A 21,342-nucleotide genomic window follows, 5' to 3' on the forward strand; every position below is an offset into this window, starting at 1 on the left:
TATATGTTTAACAAGAGAGTACGTATACTTTTAATTGTTTAAATTATTGGTAAAGTTATTGTAAAAAAACAATAATCAGGCATTCCCTGAATGACCCAGTTAATTTCATTATATTTTATGGGAATAGTTATGTTTCTTATTTTTAATATCAGTTACATGAATTGGGGTGTTCTGCGATATATTTTATGTAGTTTAGTTAATGTTTATTACATTATTTAAATTTCACATGTGTTATCCTGATGGTGTTGTGTTTGTGTGAGTGACACTGAGCATTACATGTTTATTGGTCATTGGAAGGGCCACTATTGATCACTTCATGTCATCATGTGCCCTTCTGTAATTACTACAGTGATTAATAATAACTGTAAAACATATATCAAGTTTATTATTTAATAATATAAATGATGGTAATGCACCGTAAAATATACAAGCATCAAAATTACATCCCATAAAGCCTGAAATGTGGTTCGATCAGGTAGACTCGCAGACTTAAGTGAAATTTAAGATGACATTTATTTGATGAATATAAAACAGAAATGTAATGTCTCTCTTAGGCCCCCGTCTACTCGGAACCGTCAAATCCTGCCGGAGATAGGAGCCAGGGGCGAGGAGCCTACCCCCATGCAGAGTCTTAGGACTCAACTGGTGGTGGTGGGGTGGTGGAGGTTGCTGTGTTAGCACACTGAAACAGCAATGTGATAGATTGTGAGCAAATTTATAAAGCAATGGCTTACATGTGATTGGCTAGAAGTTACCTAGCTAATGGTATGATGATGTACAGCTGCTAGTCTTCCCGCTAGAACTACGCTGTGCTTATATTTATCGTATTTTTTTCAGTGAATTTCTAGCAACCATAGCTGCCTTTTTTTGTTTTACCATAAATTGAACAGGATTGTTTTTGTTTACAGTGTGAGCCTGGGATTTTGGATAGTTCTGATTACTTGCGTGAAGGACTGGATGAGGTGATGCTTTCAGGGAAATACAGAGGGCTGAACTAAAATGAATGGAAACACCACATGAACAATGAATTGAACTTTGAGAGATAAGTTAATCACAGTTACAAATAAAGCTGGAGAGTACCCACCTTTTCGCCTTCCACTTTCTTCAAAAAGAATGTGTAGAAATATTATACACAGTTCACAAATGTTCTTACTCCTCAGCCCAAATGGGTCATTTGTTCACACTCTGTGCCTGGTGCATAATCATATACTGTATCATGCAAAAACTAATGAAATGCACAATGCTCTCTGATCTGAGGCCAGATTCACAAAAATCTTTAGAAATTTCATAAAATAAATTATAAGAAGCAAAATATCATAAATTACACATAAAACATAGTAGTTAAGAAGAATTGTATTCTTCAGAATGTTTTGTGAAACCTGCCCCTTATCATACCAATATGAGGTAAAGGGGAAAAACGACTTTACAAAGCATTTTTTAGGAAAAGTTTGTGTTCCGAGCAATGATACAAAATTGTTCAGCACGAATGAAACAATACATTTTTAATGCACTTTTTATAGAGCTGATACTCACACAGATGACCAGCATATGATTTTCAATGTAACTACAAATACACAGAAAACACAATATACATTACAAACTGTAAATGAACAAAATATAGTTTACAAAGGCAGGCAAGTGATAGCACATGTGCCTGAATTCAAAGCAGTTTAAAATTAGATTAGAATGATATTGATGATAATTAATGTCAAGTAATAATAAACAAATATTAAAAAAATTGTGAGAAAGACACTTTATTGGTATTGTGTTGGTATAGGATGATTAATCGCAACAAATTCCAAGAAAGTAACCTGTTTTAACATAAGTGCTCCCTGAGACCTGCATACAGTACAGTAAATGCAAAATGAACTACACATCTTCAGTGTGTCTTGTATTCCTGCTTGTACTGTGTGTTACAGTATTTTTAATTTCAGTCTCATAATCATAATGTGCATTTTAAATAACAGGTTGCACAGAATATGGTGTGATATCAGCTCGGCAACAGTTAGTATTATTGTACAATTTTTTTTAAACAACTGTTGCTTTAAATAAGCTAATGTCTGTTGTGAATAGCACCGCTAAATAATTCAAAACTGATATTTAAACAATATTTAGGTGACATGACCACTGTTAGACTAACATCACAGGATGTGAGGGAGTGGACCATCCCTGTTGGCTAATCAGCACTGGCACTCATACACAAACCCCAAACACACCATTAATTTCCCAACCGCTATCCACTATCAAGAGATTGACAAGTCATGCAAAATAGAAAGGTAGCACAGATTTCCTGATATTTAGTCCCAGGTTTAGTTTTTTGTTTGTTTGGGTTTTTTTATCCCCTTTTCTCCCAATTTGGAATGCCCAATTCCCACTACTTAGTAGGTCCTCGTGGTGGCACGGTTACTCACCTCAATCCGGGTGGTGGAGGACAAGCCTCAGTTGCCTCCACTTCTGAGACAGTCAGTCTGAGCATTTTATCACATGGCTTATTGTGTATGACACTGCTGAGACTCACAGCATGTGGAGACTCATGCTACTCTCCGCAATCCACACGCAACTTACCACGTGCCCCTTTGAGAGCGAGAGCCCCTAATCATGACCACGAGGAGGTTACCCCATATGACTCTGCCCTACCTAGCAACCGGGCCAATTTGGTTGCTTAGGAGACCTGGCTGGAGTCACTCAGCACACCCTAGTCCCAGGTTTGAAGGCAATCTTATGAGAAGATAAGCCTTATTAGCATGCTTTGGTCTTTGTTAGGCCTACAATTCAAGTTAGACATGTACTGTAGATTAAAGAAAAGTGTAATATAGACACTTAATGTATGCAGCCTGCCTATGTTCTGTAGTCCTATAAATTGGTTAATCCATTATCACAGTTTGTACCTAATTTTAATATAAGTTGAATACAGTTGAAACTTGGATCATGCAACCACATAGTGGTTACATTAAACCCCTGTCATTACAATAGTTTGTTAAGGCAAAATCACACTTAATCACACATGATACCATCCATATACAATGTTATTACAAGACCAGCTAGTGATTAAACATATAACATTATGTATAAAACAGTACATCCTTTACAAAGTCTCTGCAAACAATATAAAGCGTATTGTCCATTTGTCTGGCAGCACCAAGATCCACAGGGGACTTATGTGGAGCCTCTGTCTTAATAACTTTGTAGGATATTTTCTTAAATGTAAGCCACAGATGCTACATATGTCTTCAGAGTGTCCTGTTTCCTCAGGCAGCTTGCATTTAAGGTTAAAACACTAAGGATTTACCCTTATCGCTTTTTGTGTCTCTAGTTGAAGCACACAGGGCCAATGGTGAACCCAAACTCGTGACCGCTGTTGCCAAAGATTCCTATGTCATGTAGAGGAAGCAGGTCCATGTCCTCAAACTGAAACACAGACTCCCGTGGTCCAGGATCCACTTCCTTTGCAGACTGGTACACCAGACACAAACACACATGTTGGTGCAGCTATCTTTATGAGGACTCTCCATAGACATAATGATTTTTATACTTTACGAACTATAGATTCTATCCCCTAACCCTAAACCTAACCCTCACAAAAAACATTCAGCATTTTTACATTTTTTAAAAACATTGTATAGTATGTTTTTTATGCAAATTGAATTATGGGGACACTAGAAATGTCCTCATAAACCACATTTATAGCATAATACTCTTGTAATTACCAGTTTGTAACCTAAAAATATAATCCTCGTAAACCACCCAAACCCACCCATAATGACTGTTTCAACTACACCAGCAATAGTGTTTTAAACTGATTGTAAACTTATAATACTTAAAAATCAATATCAAATTGAATCAATTCACAGTTGATTCGAACAACAAATCTATAAACAACATTTCTGAAGCATATTTGCATATTTAGGACCATTAAGATTTTCCACAAATGTCATTACTGTAATGCGGGGGGAAGAAATCACATTGTCATTGCTGTAATGTGGGGAATTATTTTTTTTTAAATAGAATTATTTAAATTCTATTTATACATCATGATAGTATTTGTTGTTCTAAATATAATTTATGCTGATTTTAATTGGGGAAAAAAATCATTGTGTCTTTATAGAATTAGATTCATTATTGTATTATGATAATGAAAATGAGATTTTCTCGTATTGCAGTAAAGGGAATTTGAAGGTAAAATGTGCTTAAGTGCCATGAAAATGTCACAATAGAAAATAATAACAATAGTAATAAAAAGATGATTAATTTTGTTAATTCAAAATATAATAATAAATGTAATAATTTGCTTTGTTCTTTTGATTTCTTGGTGAAATATGATGTCAGCATTTTTTCGTAACTTTCTCCTAACAGAATCTGAATAAAATAATCTGTTATTATGTAAGACACCACATACCACACAATCCTGTAGTGCTCCTAAATAGCTCTGCTTTTCAGTAACAGTGAGGAACTGGACCTGTCGCTGTGTCTGGCCTAGTCTGTGACCAGGGTAACAGGAGTATGTCACTCTCTGTTCTGCTCTGTTGCTCTGAAGTCTTAGAAACCGCAGCTGCACCACACTGAGGGCTGGATACTCAAACTGACCAAGGACAGACAGAAGAGTTTAGATGGTCAAATCGGAGGATATACTTTACTGTGTGCAATGATAGGACTTCATAAAACTGAACATTTAACAATGATGGGCAATCATTTTTATGGATAATAAAAACAATGTTATGAACCTGGACACTAAGATGTGCAAAATTACAAAGGTATTCAAGAAATCCAAAAGTTCACCCCCAAAAAAATTATTGTGTCTACAATAATCTACACACCCTCATGTAGCTCAAAACCCATATAAATTATATATATTTTTTTAATTTAGATTAAACACATACAGTGAGGAAAATAAGTATTTGAACACCCTGCTATTTTGCAAGTTCTCCCACTTGGAAATCATGGAGGGGTCTGAAACTGTCATCGTAGATGCATGTCCACTGTGAGAGACATAATCCAAAAAAAAAAAATCCAGAAATCACAATGTATGATTTTTTAACTATTTATTTGTATGATACAGCTGCAAATAAGTATTTGAACACCTGAGAAAATCAATGTTAATATTTGGTACAGTAGCCTTTGTTTGCAATTACAGAGGTCAAACGTTTCCTGTAGTTTTTCACCAGGTTTGCACACACTGCAAGAGGGATTTTGGCCCACTCCTCCACACAGATGTTCTCTAGATCAGTCAGGTTTCTGGGCTGTCGCTGAGAAACACGGAGTTTGAGCTCCCTCCAAAGATTCTCTATTGGGTTTAGGTCTGGAGACTGGCTAGGTCATGCCAGAACCTTGATATGCTTCTTACAGAGCCACTCCTTGGTTATCCTGGCTGTGTGCTTCGGGTCATTGTCATGTTGGAAGACCCAGCCTCGACCCATCTTCAATGCTCTAACTGAGGGAAGGAGTAGATTTTGTTCCCCAAAATCTCGCAATACATGGCCCCGGTCATCCTCTCCTTAATACAGTGCAGTCGCCCTGTCCCATGTGCAGAAAAACACCCCCAAAGCATGATGCTACCACCCCCATGCTTCACAGTAGGGATGGTGTTCTTGGGATGGTACTCATCATTCTTCTTCCTCCAAACACGGTTAGTGGAATTATGACCAAAAAGTTATATTTTGGTCTCATCTGACCACATGACTTTCTCCCATGACTCCTCTGGATCATCCAAATGGTCATTGGCAAACTTAAGACGGGCCTTGACATGTGCTGGTTTAAGCAGGGGAACCTTCCGTGCCATGTATGATTTCAAACCATGAAGTCTTAGTGTATTACCAACAGTAACCTTGGAAGCTCTTTTCAGGTCATTGACCAGCTCCTCCCGCGTAGTTCTGGGCTGATTTCTCACCTTTCTTAGGATCATTGAGACCCCACGAGGTGAGATCTTGCATGGAGCCCCAGTCCGAGGGAGATTGACAGTCATGTTTAGCTTCTTCCATTTTCTAATGATTGCTCCAACAGTGGACCTTTTTTCACCAAGCTGCTTGGCAATTTCCCCGTAGCCCTTTCCAGCCTTGTGGAGGTGTACAATTTTGTCTCTAGTGTCTTTGGACAGCTCTTTGGTCTTGGCCATGTTAGTAGTTGGATTCTTACTGATTGTATGGGGTGGACAGGTGTCTTTATGCACCTAATGACCTCAAATAGGTGCATCTAATTTAGGATAATAAATGGAGTGGAGGTGGACATTTTAAAGGCAGACTAACAGGTCTTTGAGGGTCAGAATTCTAGCTGATAGACAGGTGTTCAAATACTTATTTGCAGCTGTATCATACAAATAAATAGTTAAAAAATCATATATTGTGATTTCTGGATTGTTTTTTTTTAGATTATGTCTCTCACAGTGGACATGCACCTACGATGACAATTTCAGACCCCTCCATGATTTCCAAGTGGGAGAACTTGCAAAATAGCAGGGTGTTCAAATACTTATTTTCCTCACTGTAAGTAGTTATTTAGCAGAATGTCCAGGCTATTCTTTTTCCTTACACAAACGTGGATAACTCGGGTTGTCAAGGTCCAAAATAAGAAACTCAACAGGAAGTTAAAAGCTCTATAGAACATTTGAATAACTCACTTTAAAGCCTCCCTCCAGTGAACTTAACCAGAAGAACTTGCTGTTATTCCCTGAATCATTCAGCCAAGCCCTTGTAGGCAGCTGTGGAAAATAAAAAGAGGACAAGAATTACATTTTGGTTCTTTTGAAAAAAAAAAAAAAAAAAAATATAATAATAATAATAATTATATATATATATATATATATATATATATATATATATATATATATATTGTATCTTTTAAAGAGACACAAGAGTTTGGTAGGACATTACATGTGCATCTCTGGGGTGAAGGCAGGTCTCTGCTCCTGACTCGGAAAAGTTACAGTAGACCAAAAGAGCATCTAAAGGACTGCCTTGGTTTGGGTCAATGTAGTAGAAACCTGTAACGCAAATTACATAAGTATTCATTTAGCAGATGCTTTTATACAAAGCCACTCACAGTAGGTGCTTGATGTATTGAGAAGTATTTCTTTATGTGTGTATGTATGTGTTTTAAAAAATATTTAATAGCTTGATGAGCTGAATTTTCAGTCATTTGTTGAGGTATTTCCTATTGAAACAGGAAGTTTGTACTAACATTGTTTGGACATCCCAAAGGGCTCAAAGGACTTTTAAAATACCCAATAGGCTGTAGTTACATCATTGCCATGAACCATGATTTGCTACTTGATTGGTTGAAGATGGTATTAGGGGGAGGAACATTTTAATTTTAGAAAGCATCTGATTAGACAAAAATCTGTGAAGTGCAAGATAAGTCTGTAACTATGTTTCTAAGTGTTTGTTTCCCAGAAGAGAAAGACTATACATTTTAAATGCATCCATTTGCTAAAAGTGAATGTTTAAAGTACACTAACATGGCCTCAAAACAAACACACATGGACATTCAGCCACAAAACTCTAATTCTGATTGCATGAGGTCTAAACTCCTAAAAACAACCATTTTACATTCCAGAGCAAAAATAAAACTGCTTTGCCTGAGATAAGGTATTTTTTCTCAGACAGCACAAATGGGATCATGGGCTAGAACAAACAAACATACATATGCTTATATGAGTCTATGAGCACTTGGGATTTCTCTGATGAAAGATTAGGCTCTAACCACTTGTGTAGTTGGGATGGCTCAGCCATAGCTCTAGACAGGTGGAGGCTGGGCTCTGCTTACTGCCGTCTGGAGGGTCCACAAGCAGGCGGATGTCATGGTACAGAGAGTCCAGCAGTGTCTGAATCAGAGGGTAATTGGGCTTGTCTAAATTATATATCAGGTCCTTTTGGAGCAGAAAAAAATGAAGACATAGTCAATTAATATGCATTGCTACAAAGGGTTCAAGAATAAGTAGGGTTGGGATGATTCATCGACGTAATCGATTACAGAAATACATCGATTTGTATCGACATGCGTCGGTGCGTCGCAATGGTATAATTAAAATGCATCACGCGGTTTAAGGATGGATTTCCCGAAGAACAAACTGCAGCTAAAAAAAACTTCCCCATGGTGATCTAAAGCATGGGAGTATTTTAGCCGGAGACCCAACGAAGTGGTGCTGTGTAAGATATGCAAATTGGAAATGGCTTATCTCAGCCGTACAACCGCCATGAACGAACACTTGAAGCGAAAGCATACCAGAGCGCTTGTCAAGACGGCAGCACCGTAAGTCCTGTTTACTTTTTGTCCCCACCCAAACATGATATAGTATTACAACATGTGTTTCTGTTATATTTTCTGTTTACTTTAACGGCCATGCATATGGCATATGCGAGTAAATTTCGCACTATGCTACCAAAAAATTCTGTTATTAGCCACTGGCAAGTAAAATTTAACAAGCACTTGTGTCTCATTCACTTGAACTCCAAACATCTCAGGGAACCGCACCGCGTACGTCACAAGAGCAGCTCTCTTGAGAATGTGTGAAGATGAACCACTTCTCCTCGAGGTTACACAATGTTTTGATATTCCTCCTGAAAGTGACTTGAATTTTACATTTTGTTTAATTTATTTTGTTGTTGAATGCTAAATGTAGATTGCACTTTCCTTTTACTCGAATTGAACAAGTTCTTACTTAAAATCACTCCAATATAAAATTGAAGTAATCTACATTTAGCAATCCAACAACAAAATAAATGAAACAAATGTAAAATTCAAGTCACTTTCAGGAGGAATATCAAAACATTGTGCAACCTCGGGTTTAGCAGTCTAACATAAATTAATAATAATGAACAAAATAAAATTAATGTTGGACTGTAAAATGGAGATTACCAGTAAAAACAGGGCTATTTTTGTTGCAGAATAATACCCTGCAGTGCACACTTTGTTTCTTGTACATTTGTTTGTGTTTAAGAGAAGATAATTTATTAAAATATTGAAATATTAATGAGACAAGTTTTATATATTTATTTTGGATTAATTAATTGTTATATTATTAAAGAAATAATAATAAAAAATCTTTAGAAAAATCTGCAAATTAGTCGTTAATTAATCGACTAATCGAAAAAATAATCGCTAGATTAATCGATAAAAAAATAATCGTTAGGCGCAGCCCTAAGAATAAGGGAGTATCATTCTGTCTGTAACATTGTGTCATTGCAATTGCTGAAGATACTGTAAATAGCACATATTTTTAAATAAATGCCTAAATCAGGAATGTAAAAACAGAAATGACTAAAAACATAAAAGGAACAAGATAACATAAAGTAACTGTATAAAGATATCAGCAATGCAAAGTGACAAGGCCCTTTACACGTGTTTAAGACAAATTACCTTGATCTGGGTCAGGTTCACAGAAAGACCTGGAGGCCCAGCTGGCCCCGGTGGGCCCTATCACAGACAAACAAACAAACAAACAGAAAAGGTTGAAAGCAAAAATCCAACCTGGTCTCACAGTAGAATCTGTGCTGGTTCACTTTTAAAGTCTGATGAGGTGTGTCATTAATTTCCTTTATCAATAATGCTAGAAAAACTGCTTACTGGGAAGCCCCTCCTTCCAGGGGGTCCATGAGGCCCTTGATATCCCTTAAGTCCCTAAGATTAACATGAGATATGTAATTAATGTACAAAATGTAACAACTTTATTTGTTGTTGTTTTTTTTCTTCCATTAAATGTGATTTAATCTGCTTGCTTTGACCTTAATCTGCATGCAGTTTTACTAGTACAATATTTTCACACTCAATACCTTGTATCCAAACAAGCCCTGCAGGGTGGAGGAGATAAGAAAAAGACAAGAATTATGAAGTCTTCATGCTCATTAAAAAAAAAAACAACACCAAAAAACTCTGTGGCTGCAATAAAGCATTTCACTATCATTGCTATCATTGCATCATTAAAATGCTTTCGTATCTTGAATGAACATTGAGCATGTAAAATAATCTGCTGTGGAACTGTAAAGTTAAAACAAATTGAGCTATGGATTCAAAAATAATTTGTTTGCACTTAATTTGAAAAGTGAAGAAAAAACATTCATATTCACCGGTAGTCCAGGAATTCCTGATGTCCCTCTGGGTCCAGCAGGGCCGATATTCCCCTTAAGGAAAATAACATTTACTGTAAAATATATGTCGTGTTGTAACATCCACAGTAGATTAACTAGTTTAATAAAAAATGACACATTAAGTCACATAAACAAAAGTCGTTTTTAAAGGGTAACTAAACCCTAAACCAACTTTTTTTAGTTAATGATCTGTAAGCATGGGGCTTTATTAGTACTGGTCATTGATTCAAGTAATTTTTTTGACATTTGTGTATAAAGTGTTTTAATTCTACAATATATGGTGTAAAAACGTCTGAGTGCTGCCCTCTTCAGGTTGAACGGTGGCTACTGCAGTTGAATTTTCCTATTGGCTGTTGCGGTACTTCGTGACGTAAGCGGTGACAGCTGACGTAAGCAGGTTCCAGCTCACCACGCCAGATTCATGTACATGTCGTCTTGCGACCGTGTGAGGAATAATAATAACATAAGAGTCTGACAGCAGCTGTCAATTAATCCGTCACTACGAGTCTCAGGTATCCCCCGCTCAGCCCCGCACTCGGTTCGTTCCCTCTATCCCCGCCGGGGTCTGCCCACTTTTCCAGCATTTTCAAATATTTCTAGTGGGTGGAGTCAGACTCTGAGCAGGTGTTTAGTTACCCTTTAAGGTTAAGATCAGGTAGCAATAAGGTATCAATGGTGTACAGTATACATTTATTAATTTAGCAGACACTTTTATCCACAGCAGGTTAAAGTATCACTGTTAGATGTGAAAAATGATATTAAAAACAAAATAATGTTTAATGAGATATTGCAGATTCTTTTGACAGGTGCAATAAAACAGGGATTTTTTTTATTTTATTTTTGTCTCTTACCTGCTCCCCCTTTAGTCCTGGAGGTCCAGGAGGCCCAAGAGGACCCGCGCTCCCCTAAAGAGTACAAACACTCTGATAAGAGCGACTAACATGGAGTAGAATATCTGAAAACTGAATGGGCAGTGGACTCCACAGTGGACTTATTGGGTCTCATGTGAAAAATGTTTTTACCTTTAAGCCATCTTTTCCTGGTGGACCAAGTGTCCCCTGATCCCCTTTCTCACCCTATAATAGGGCAGTTAAGGTATTAATATAATTCATTCATTTTTAAGGAACAAAATAAACACAAAAATAAATCATCCTGTCAGTGCACATGCTAAAACATACCTCTGCTCCTTTGACACCTTGGCCACCGGGCTCTCCTCTCAGCCCTGGCATTCCCTGTTAAGCAGAAGGCATCATGCTTAGTTCACAGTTCATGATTATAAAGACAATTTGAACCTTTCAGCTCTGAACATATGTAGCAAATTTACCATACTTCCTCCCCATCCAGGAAGTCCCTTTTCTCCTTCAACTCCTCTCTCTCCCTATTGACAATCAAGAAGAAAATCCTTAATACAATTCATGCCATGGCATTCAAAAATTAAACATCATGTGTTTGTGTAATGTAAGGGCTGTTTGTAAAAGACCTTTTCCCCTCTTTGTCCTCTGATCGCCCTCATCCCTGCCTTGCCTCTTTTACCCTTTAGATAAGAAAATACAAATAAAAAAAGTTTAGCAATCACACTAACCACAATTCTCCATATATGTTTCCAATAAAGTATATACCGTTATGAGGCTTTACTCATTACATAGATTTTATTAAACTATGGTTCCAAATCTCTGAGAAAAAGCAAAGGTTTTGAGGAAATATCACTATTTTACCCTCCGTCCAATGTGACCCATTTTTCCTGGCGCTCCATTTCCGCCATCATCTCCCTAAAAAATACATCAATTAGCCAATTCATTTTCAAAAGGAAAGTGCAGATAAGTAAATCTGTATTCTGAATGGCCTCAAACACCTGACAGCGTCCTCACATCTGACAGCAAGGACATTGGAATAGAAGAAGTTTTATTTTTTTAAACCAGAGAGGGATTAAGGACATCACAACCTTACCTTCTCTCCTTTCATGCCTTCCTTTCCTTTAAGTCCTGGCTTACCCATGCGACCCTGTAACAATCAAAACTCATTTAAGGGCCTGATGATCAAGCTGCACTGCCAAGTTGAAACATAAAGGCAGAATTACAATAAAGCACAATAAAATTAGGAAGTGTCTATTCGACAATGATACACTGCTGTCATTGTTGTAAACATGTACTTTTGCCTTGTTCAACCAATCTTCTTCACGTTATACCATCTTGTTTCTTCTAAGGGAAACAAAAGGAGTTATTTTGAAGAATGGCCAAGCTCCTCTTTAACATACGATGAAGATAGATTGTGACTCAAATGGTTGAGCTCCAAAAAAGACAAAAAAGTAGGAATGTCATAAAATATTGCTTTATTGATTAATGACTGACACCTTATTTTCTAGATACGTTATTATGGCATCTATATATTAAAATAAGCATCTTGCGTAATAGCTTTGGAAGACCACAACGGGGTAATATAACATTTACTGTACTTAATACTGAAAGACGAGTCAATGCGGTGCAAGTGGCAGTCCAACATTGTGAATCTAGTCACCATACATACAAAAGTTATGAAGGATTTGTACTTTTTAAAGAATGAACAGAGTGTGTTGATGAGTTTGCAGGTTAATGTATAAAAATGGTGTAACTGCGCAAACTGAAAGATTAGAAATGGAGACGTTTATTATGCAATTTCTCTGTATGTAGCCTTGACTAGGTTTCATTCAAGTTGTCAAACCAAAAAAAGACACTGTGTAGGCTATTTCAAAGATACATCTACACAATACACTCACCTAAAGGATTATTAGGAACACCATACTAATACTGTGTTTGACCCCCATTCGCCTTCAGAACTGCCTTAATTCTACGTGGCATTGATTCAACAAGGTGCTGAAAGCATTCTTTAGAAATGTTGGCCCATATTGATAGGATAGCATCTTACAGTTGATGGAGATTTGTGAGATGCACATCCAGGGCACGAAGCTCCCGTTCCACCACATCCCAAAGATGCTCTATTGGGATGAGATCAGTCTTCAACAATTTTTGTGAGCTCTTGCAAATTGTAGCCTCTTTTTCCTATTTGTAGTGGAGATGAGTGGTACCCGGTGGGGTCTTCTGCTGTTGTAGCCCATCCGCCTCAAGGTTGTGCGTGTTGTGGCTTCACAAATGCTTTGCTGCATACCTCGGTTGTAACGAGTGGTTATTTCAGGCAAAGTTGCTCTTCTATCAGCTTGAATCAGTCGGCCCATTCTCCTCTGACCTCTAGCATCAACAAGGCATTTTCGTCCACAGGACTGCCGCATACTGGATGTTTTTCCCTTTTCACACCATTCTTTGTAAACCCTAGAAATGGTTGTGCATGAAAATCCCAGTAACTGAGCAGATTGTGAAATACTCAGACCGGCCCGTCTGGCACCAACAACCATGCCACGCTCAAAATTGCTTAAATCACCTTTCTTTCCCATTCTGACATTCAGTTTGGAGTTCAGGAGATTGTCTTGACCAGGACCACACCCCTAAATGCATTGAAGCAACTGCCATGTGATTGGTTGTCTAGATAATTGCATTAATGAGAAATTGAACAGGTGTTCCTAATAATCCTTTAGGTGAGTGTATATCATCCAGTGATTGCTAGAGTAAATAATCTATGTCCTTTGATAATGATTTCGGTGGAATTTAATGGTGGCACTGCAGAATTTTGAGCAACATCTGAAGTCGTAGCTGGGCGCTGCTGTTAGATGCCAAGAGATGGCGGAGGTGTGCGTACATTCTAGAATGTGCTATGTTGTCCTGTAAATGCATGCCTACATCAGAGTGTGTTGCAGCAAAATTTGAAATGCTTTCAACTTTGGTCACAAATCCTTGCGTTTTCCCTCTCCATCCTTCCGACACATCATCACCATTAAAATCATTGCATTCGCTGCATTCTATAACTCAGCATAAACTCTAGTGTGTAAGCGCCCTAAATAGCCCTGCTGCTCACACTTTACCAAAGTTGTCTTTATAAATATGTATGAAGAGACAAAGACTATTTTGCAACGAGTAACCCTATAATCCAACGATATAATAAAAATGATGATAAATCAATAATCAACAGGAAATATTTCTGATTAACGATGTGTGAAAAAGGTATCTATCCCTAGCTTACAAAAAGGCTCCATAAAAGTGGTCCATACAACTTGTGCACTATATTCTAAGTCTTCTGAAGACATAAAACAGCTTTGTGTGAAGAATAAACTGAAACTGAGTCATATTAACTCCGTATCAATCAAAACTTTCAAACACATCACGATCACACAGAAGAACTGATGATGTTTGACAATAAGGTCAAACCTCACACATCATGTTCCACTGAAGAAAGAAAATACAGGTTTGGAATGACATTAGAGTGAGTAAACAATGACAACATTTCGATTTCTAGATGATCCATTCCTTCAGTAAGCACTGACCTCAGCTCCTGGTAGACCTGGTAAGCCCCTTGCCCCTGCCTCACCTGCTGTGCCCTGGGGTTTTAGATTCCAATTGATATAATATTGTTAATCAATCATTGCAAACTAACTGTACCACAGTATATATGTATATGTAGCAAAATCCCAAAGGTCTGATTGAACAATTTCTTTAAATAAAATTCTGAATCATAATTGTCTGTACCTCTAAACCAGGCAGTCCCGGTGGTCCCTGTATGCCTTGAAGCCCATTTGGACCCTAAAGAAAGAGATTACTTTATTTTTAACATGTAGTGGGTTTAAAGTTAGTTTTTTTAAGAAGAAGCAATCATCTCAGATGATCATCACAGAAAGGTCCATTACATATTTACCTCCACCCCTGGTTCTCCTTTATCTCCTGGATCTCCTTTCTCCCCTCCAGGTCCAGGAAAACCTTTAGGGCCCAAAGCCCCATCTAGACCAACCGGGCCAACTCCACCCTATGGGCCAAGATAAGAACATATATAAGCTACGGTAGATAAAAAATATTTGTTGTTCGCCATTGTTCCTGATGTTTCTGACAGACTCCACTGCTTTGTTAAATGATAATTTAATTGGCTCATAGTACTGAACAACTTTACATTTAATTGTAAATTGTTCAATTATTTGGGCAATAAATGTAAAGCTAAGCAAAGGGAGGAAGGTAAATCCAGAAGAGCTTTACCTGTGTCCCACCTTTGCCTGTGTCACCTCTCACACCTTTTGGACCTGGATGTCCCTAATTTAGAGCACAAACACAGAATGAAGATAAGCAAAATGTTAAAAACATATTCATAAGTGTACACATCCAAAGAAATCCATTACAATATAACAAAGAAATTGTTCATATTATGTGATTTTTTTCAGAATGTGTTAACAGGTATAAACGTGTTTTTAAGTGGATAAGAACCTTTGGTCCAGCATTTCCTGGCTCCCCAGGTAAACCATTGGGCCCAACTTCTCCCTAAAAGAGAAGCTAAGTGTTAGACCAAGACAACATTTTTAACAATTTCCCAATACACTTGATAAGTGCATACAAACATGGCACCTTGCTTCCAGGAGGTCCATCTAGCCCCACCAGTCCTACATGACCTGGTCCACCCTGAAAAAAACAGATATTTTATCATCACACTTGACATTATTTAAATCATTCTCTTGTGAAATACTCATATGTCGATCAGATCATTGAGTATGATGTTTAACTCTAATACAAGAAAACTGACTCACCTCTACACCTTTCAGACCAGCATTTCCAACCCCACCCATGAAACCAGGCTCCCCCTGACACAAAACAGATCAAACACAATCGATAAATATTGGAGCAAAAATTACAATGTAACAATAAAAACAACATATTTCAACTGAAACCTAAAAACATAAACTTCAGATTCTTTTTTCAATAAAATGTATTTCAACATTTATTAAAAAAAATTATGCAATATAGCATAAATAGAAAAATAGTATGGTGAAATGCTTATCTGTACTCACCTGCAGTCCTGTCTGGCCCTTGGCTCCCTTGAGCCCCTTTTCTCCCTGTTTCCCTACATCTCCCCATGGCCCCTCTAAACCAGTAAAGCCCAGTGGCCCAATATTACCCTGAGAAAAAACAAAACAACAATTACTGCTGCATGAATTTAGTTTACTGGTGATGTATTCAATTCAGTTTTCTAAATTCAAACTATGGGTATAAAAGGTGAATTACCTTTTCTCCTTTAGGGCCGGGGTCACCAGCAACACCAACTAGACCAGTGTAACCCTTTATCAAAAGTAGAACACCAAAATTACTCTTTTATAAAATGGCATATTACACAAGACAGATGGACTTTGTTTAGGAAAAATGTGCAGACATTAAATAATACAAATATTAATTTTCCTCACCTCACTGCCTGCTGGGCCAGGTGGACCCATTAGACCTTTAGCACCAGAAGGGCCAATGACTCCTTTTTGTCCCTGAACACCAAGCATTCCGCTGTGACCATTGTCCCCCTGACAGGCCAAAAATAACAAAGTAATATAACCTTTATCGAAAGGTTAGGATAAACATAATTGTTAATTTTGCCAAGCAACCATTATTAATAACAATGTTCTTAACCATTAAAAAATGCTGTCACCTAACCTTATCACCTTTCCTTCCAGAAAAACCCTCTATACCTGCTGGGCCAGGTGGACCCTGAAATTGAGGGGGGAAAAAACATGTAATCATAAGTTATAAGCGCAAAGTCAGTGGGCATCTGCATGAAGTTTTGGTATTTTCGTGCAAACATGCGCTAAGTCTATGCGCAAGTGGGTTTGGCCAAATCACGTGTGCAATGCACAAATGGGCTGGATCAAGCGCAATTTAATTCAGATGTTCTTCTCTGGGTTTTCCACCATCTGCATCCTATTATAAAGTCCATAAATGGTCAAGTACCAGCAACATAAACAAAGACAGCACATTCATAAGAAGTTGGTAATGTAATTGGTAAATGTAATTTACGTTCTTTTGTGCATTAACTGCGTTCTTGACGAATGTCATGCATATTTCTATGACAGTGACTATGACTTTATTATATTGACTATATTTCTATGACTTTTTATACACATAGAAAATGTGATTTACTTCAGTATTTGGATGTACGCTTCGTTAAATTATAGAGAATTATTAATCATTTTCATCAAATGACACTCAAATCATGACTAGTATTAACAGTAATTGTATCGGGATTCAGGATGCACTTCACTTCTACCCGTTGATTATATATATATATATATATATATTTTTTTTTAAATCATAAACAAATTCAATGAAAATGTATTCAAATATGAAAAATTAAACTAAAAAATAAATAAAAATGTCTAAATTCAAATTACACTTCAAACTAAATGAAAATATAATCCAATTCACGAAGTGTATAATGACCTTCCCAAATCCAAACATTTTATCTTCTTCAACTTCTTTTGCAGCGACATAAAAATCACTCTGTGATAACAAGTGGAAAAATGCCAATACAAATGAGATCATAAATACAATTGTAAATATAAACATAATAATAATTATTATTGTTATCATTGAAAAAAATAAACCATGACCAAATTTCATAAATCATAAATCATAAACAGGCCACAACAGTTATTCCACTGTATATTCAGAGTTTAGACATGAACTTGGATATCAAAACTGCAAATGCAAGCTCTGAGTTAAGAGGTGGTTTTCAAACGTCTTAGCGCAACTACCTATTTCTCAGGATATTAGCAAATTGCGCTTTTCCCCACTTCATTAACATTTAATACACTCTCATGAAAATTGGATAAGACGTTGCGCACAGACATTGCACCTAGTACTGTGCTTTGTCCCTAGAGCCCTAGATGTTATTAAAGACCCAAATGGCTTGACAAGTGCTATTTCCTATTTACCCTATAACAACGTGTGTATCAAATATGATACACAACGTTTGACAGCTCCTTCTTCACTCTCTGTTCAAGCTGTCAAGCCAAAACACCTATGATATGTCAGTTTTACATGTTTATGGCATCATCTAGTGGTTATTTGTAAAAATAAATTTGTTTCAGTGTTTATATCAATCTATTTAAAATGATGGCGGACTTGTGCGAAAAGTGACTATTATGTTTGGATAAATGACAGCTTATTTTAATAAAGTAAAAATGACAGTAATAATGATTATATTGTTACTGATATTTTAAAATGAGTATTTGCTGAATATGAGCAACTTGTGCTTGATAATAATGTGTATATTGTTTTATTGGAGAAGCCAGTTGAAATCAATATGTATCAAATATGATACAACAGGCTTTTGAGGTATATATCTCTCAATCACCATTACATTCTATTCATGCCACCACACACACACACAAAAAAAAACAGAGCTTTGAAAATTCTGGCATATACTTTTAATAAGATATATTTAAAGTGTGAACTAATATTTTCTATTGTCATATATGCAGTCTGCTCAGTCATTATAAAGTGTATTTACATTACAATCTAATATGATGTTATCTTACCATCAGTTCCTGAGACCCAGCGAAAAAAGTTTTACAATTTCCCTTTTTTAAATGTCAATATAGTGTTTGGTGCATAAAATAAATATGATAAAAATACTTTATTGAAAAAAAAAATATTGTATTCATATTTTATTTGATGTGCTGTATTGAACTGTGATACATTTCAATCCATATTTATAGACGAAGGAGAGGAAGTTGTCATGGCCAAACTATCAAACATTTGGTCTCTCTGAAAAGCCCAGGGAGATTTACCACTGTAGCATGTATGGGCAAAGAGAAACTTAAATAAAAAATATTCTACACAAAAAAGAATGGCTGGGCCTCAGAAGTATAATGACCTTTAAATCTTAATGTATCAATAATGATACATAAAAAACAACAACAAAAACATGAACTATATATATATATATATATATATATATATATATATATATATATATATATATATATATATATATTACCCAATTTCTTTTTATAGTTTGTCTAATGGTACTAAACAAATTAGAATTTTCGGACAATTCTTTCATATGTTGGGGCGAGACATATCAAAGACAATGGTATTAGTGGGTGGGATATTTGTCAGGGTATGTGTCAGGAGGTAACTCAACAAAGAAGGTAAACATAAACTCAACAGCAGTATGCTTGCTTTGTATATAGGGCATATTTGCACACAAGGGCTAACAAGATGATGAGGAACACCTGTGATACAATTAGGGCAAAGTACAGGAAGACAGACATAACAGAGGAACAACTTCAAACTAGTCTCTTGGGGGAAAACAGGAATGATGCGACAATATTCTTATTCAAGAGAGCATTTGATAGACCAAACCCTTCCACATGGCAAGTGCAAGACCATTAATATCAATTGTCATTACCAGTAATATTTTTGGTCCGTTATCCCAGAGGAAAGATGCCGTAAACTAAATGTGTATATTTGCTATATTTTTTACTTTAAGCAAATACGTGGCCTTAAAGCACAGATTAAATGCCCAAAAACATAAATGTTATTCTAAGGATATAATGGTGAATTTATCTGTGCCAATCTAACCTGTGGTGCTTCCAATCCGAGAGGCCCATCATCTCCAGGGGGGCCAATAATTCCCTGTACATTTAAAGACATTTTTTGTCATTTCATAATTAAGCTTTTATGCAAGCACGATTCTCTTAAAGTCTCAATCTTTCATTACTCTAATCACCTTCTCTCCTTTCTCCCCAACTGCACCTGGCATCCCATCTGCCCCCTGAGGACCCTGAAGAAAGAAATTAAGCTATTTTAATCTCATGTCTTTCAATGTCCTTCATGTATTGAACCTCTTAAAATCAATCATCATGAACAGAAGGGAGAGTTATCACTTACTGGAATCCCTGGGGGCCCATTTGGTCCAGTCTCTCCTGGGGGTCCTTTACTTCCACGGAGTCCTGGTTTTCCAATGACCCCATTGACTCCTTGAAGTCCTGGAGGACCCTATAGTAGACAATTAATCATATCAAATCATTTAAAATTAACAGTGAAATAAAGATATTAGTAAAATGAAAGAGCTGATTGTGTGCTCACACATGGTCCATCTGTTCCCTGAGGCCCGGGATCTCCCCGACGGCCCTACAAAGATGTAATACATTGTTCACAATTTAAGGGAATAAATAAAGCACTTTAGATTGTAACATTTTATGAGAAATCAAACTCCGCTGAACGAGAAAGGTCACAACAAGATATTCTTTTTTGACACTTTATATTTTATTTGTATTTTTTTCAACAGTGGTAAATTTACCTGCGGTCCTGGCAGGCCTTTTTCCCCTATTGGACCAGGGAGACCCTAAATTATCCACGTAAAGGTTGTGAAAATTAGTCATCACAACACACAAATGAAACATTACTACAGCAGTGGCACATGAACAAATTTTTTCCTGAACATAGTTCCTGAAATCTAACCCTAACTGATCTTAATGATGTTACAAATAAATTATATATATATATATATATATGATGCTCTGCTTGATTTAAGATCCCGGTGGTTGCAACAGATCCCTTAGACACTTACTGGGGTTCCAGGCTTGCCAATACATCCATGAGGCCCTCTTTGACCTAGGTTTCCCTATGAGAAAGACATATTTCTTAATTTACTGCACTGTATCTGAAGATACTACTCATGATAATCTTTTTTAGGTGACTGGATTTGCATAATACAATCACATATTGTTGTTTTTGTGTGATGGATAAGTTAAAGGAAGTGATTTGTTTTTACTCTCTCTCCAGTGTGGCCTGGTCTTCCTCTAATGCCCATGTTTCCTGGGAAACCCTTTGAGAGAACATGCACAGAGTAAGCTGGCCATATCAAAACATCAATCTCATGCATCAGTCTCCTCTTTGTCTCTATAAGAGCCCTGTAGAAGAGTTACTTACATACATGCCAACAGGGCCCTGTGGTCCCTCGGCTCCTGTCTTTCCAGTGAAACCCTGTGAGAGATAAACACAAACAAACACATCATGAAATTTCATCAGAATAATTACATGAACAGCCTGAACACAAATAAACAAATAAGAACCATACCCTCTCTCCCTGTGGTCCTGGGCTACCCATGGGCCCTTCTAGTCCAGGAGGACCCTGTCATTGAAACAAATAGTAATCACTAGAGATAACATTTGTTCTTGTAATGAATCGATTAAACTAATGTGTTGGCCTAATGACTTAACTTAAAAAATTCCTCGAAATATCCACCATGAATAAGCAAAATGTATCACACAGAAATTGCAAATGAAGACTAAAAACAAGCAAATAGTGGCGTAACGTGAAGCCATTTTTGGTCAATATCTGTTAAGATCATATTTATTTGAATGACACAATG

General features: G+C 36.8%; 1 protein-coding gene across 1 annotated transcript in view; it reads right to left on the minus strand.

Annotated features, from left to right (window-relative positions):
• Positions 1-1,528: 1,528 nt before the first annotated feature.
• Positions 1,529-21,342, minus strand: part of LOC127624544 (collagen alpha-1(I) chain-like) — a 56,687-nt gene continuing 36,873 nt past the window's right edge. The window contains exons 32-67 of the mRNA XM_052099319.1: positions 21,048-21,101; positions 20,900-20,953; positions 20,742-20,795; positions 20,538-20,591; positions 20,268-20,312; positions 20,054-20,098; positions 19,856-19,963; positions 19,695-19,748; positions 19,547-19,600; positions 16,616-16,669; positions 16,378-16,485; positions 16,202-16,255; positions 15,988-16,095; positions 15,727-15,780; positions 15,548-15,601; positions 15,410-15,463; positions 15,185-15,238; positions 14,853-14,960; positions 14,687-14,740; positions 14,485-14,538; positions 12,024-12,077; positions 11,792-11,845; positions 11,557-11,610; positions 11,401-11,454; positions 11,255-11,308; positions 11,099-11,152; positions 10,928-10,981; positions 10,056-10,109; positions 9,762-9,779; positions 9,556-9,609; positions 9,349-9,405; positions 7,693-7,858; positions 6,864-6,973; positions 6,611-6,691; positions 4,397-4,579; positions 1,529-3,453 (exon numbers count right to left, since the gene is read on the minus strand). Coding sequence (XP_051955279.1) covers positions 3,310-3,453; positions 4,397-4,579; positions 6,611-6,691; positions 6,864-6,973; positions 7,693-7,858; positions 9,349-9,405; positions 9,556-9,609; positions 9,762-9,779; positions 10,056-10,109; positions 10,928-10,981; positions 11,099-11,152; positions 11,255-11,308; positions 11,401-11,454; positions 11,557-11,610; positions 11,792-11,845; positions 12,024-12,077; positions 14,485-14,538; positions 14,687-14,740; positions 14,853-14,960; positions 15,185-15,238; positions 15,410-15,463; positions 15,548-15,601; positions 15,727-15,780; positions 15,988-16,095; positions 16,202-16,255; positions 16,378-16,485; positions 16,616-16,669; positions 19,547-19,600; positions 19,695-19,748; positions 19,856-19,963; positions 20,054-20,098; positions 20,268-20,312; positions 20,538-20,591; positions 20,742-20,795; positions 20,900-20,953; positions 21,048-21,101 — 2,523 coding nt within the window. The 3' untranslated portion in view covers positions 1,529-3,309. The remainder of the gene's footprint in view (positions 3,454-4,396; positions 4,580-6,610; positions 6,692-6,863; positions 6,974-7,692; positions 7,859-9,348; positions 9,406-9,555; positions 9,610-9,761; positions 9,780-10,055; positions 10,110-10,927; positions 10,982-11,098; positions 11,153-11,254; positions 11,309-11,400; positions 11,455-11,556; positions 11,611-11,791; positions 11,846-12,023; positions 12,078-14,484; positions 14,539-14,686; positions 14,741-14,852; positions 14,961-15,184; positions 15,239-15,409; positions 15,464-15,547; positions 15,602-15,726; positions 15,781-15,987; positions 16,096-16,201; positions 16,256-16,377; positions 16,486-16,615; positions 16,670-19,546; positions 19,601-19,694; positions 19,749-19,855; positions 19,964-20,053; positions 20,099-20,267; positions 20,313-20,537; positions 20,592-20,741; positions 20,796-20,899; positions 20,954-21,047; positions 21,102-21,342) is intronic.

This window comes from Xyrauchen texanus, chromosome 31 (genome assembly GCF_025860055.1).
Source record: "Xyrauchen texanus isolate HMW12.3.18 chromosome 31, RBS_HiC_50CHRs, whole genome shotgun sequence".
Taxonomy (NCBI): Eukaryota; Metazoa; Chordata; class Actinopteri; order Cypriniformes; family Catostomidae; genus Xyrauchen; species Xyrauchen texanus.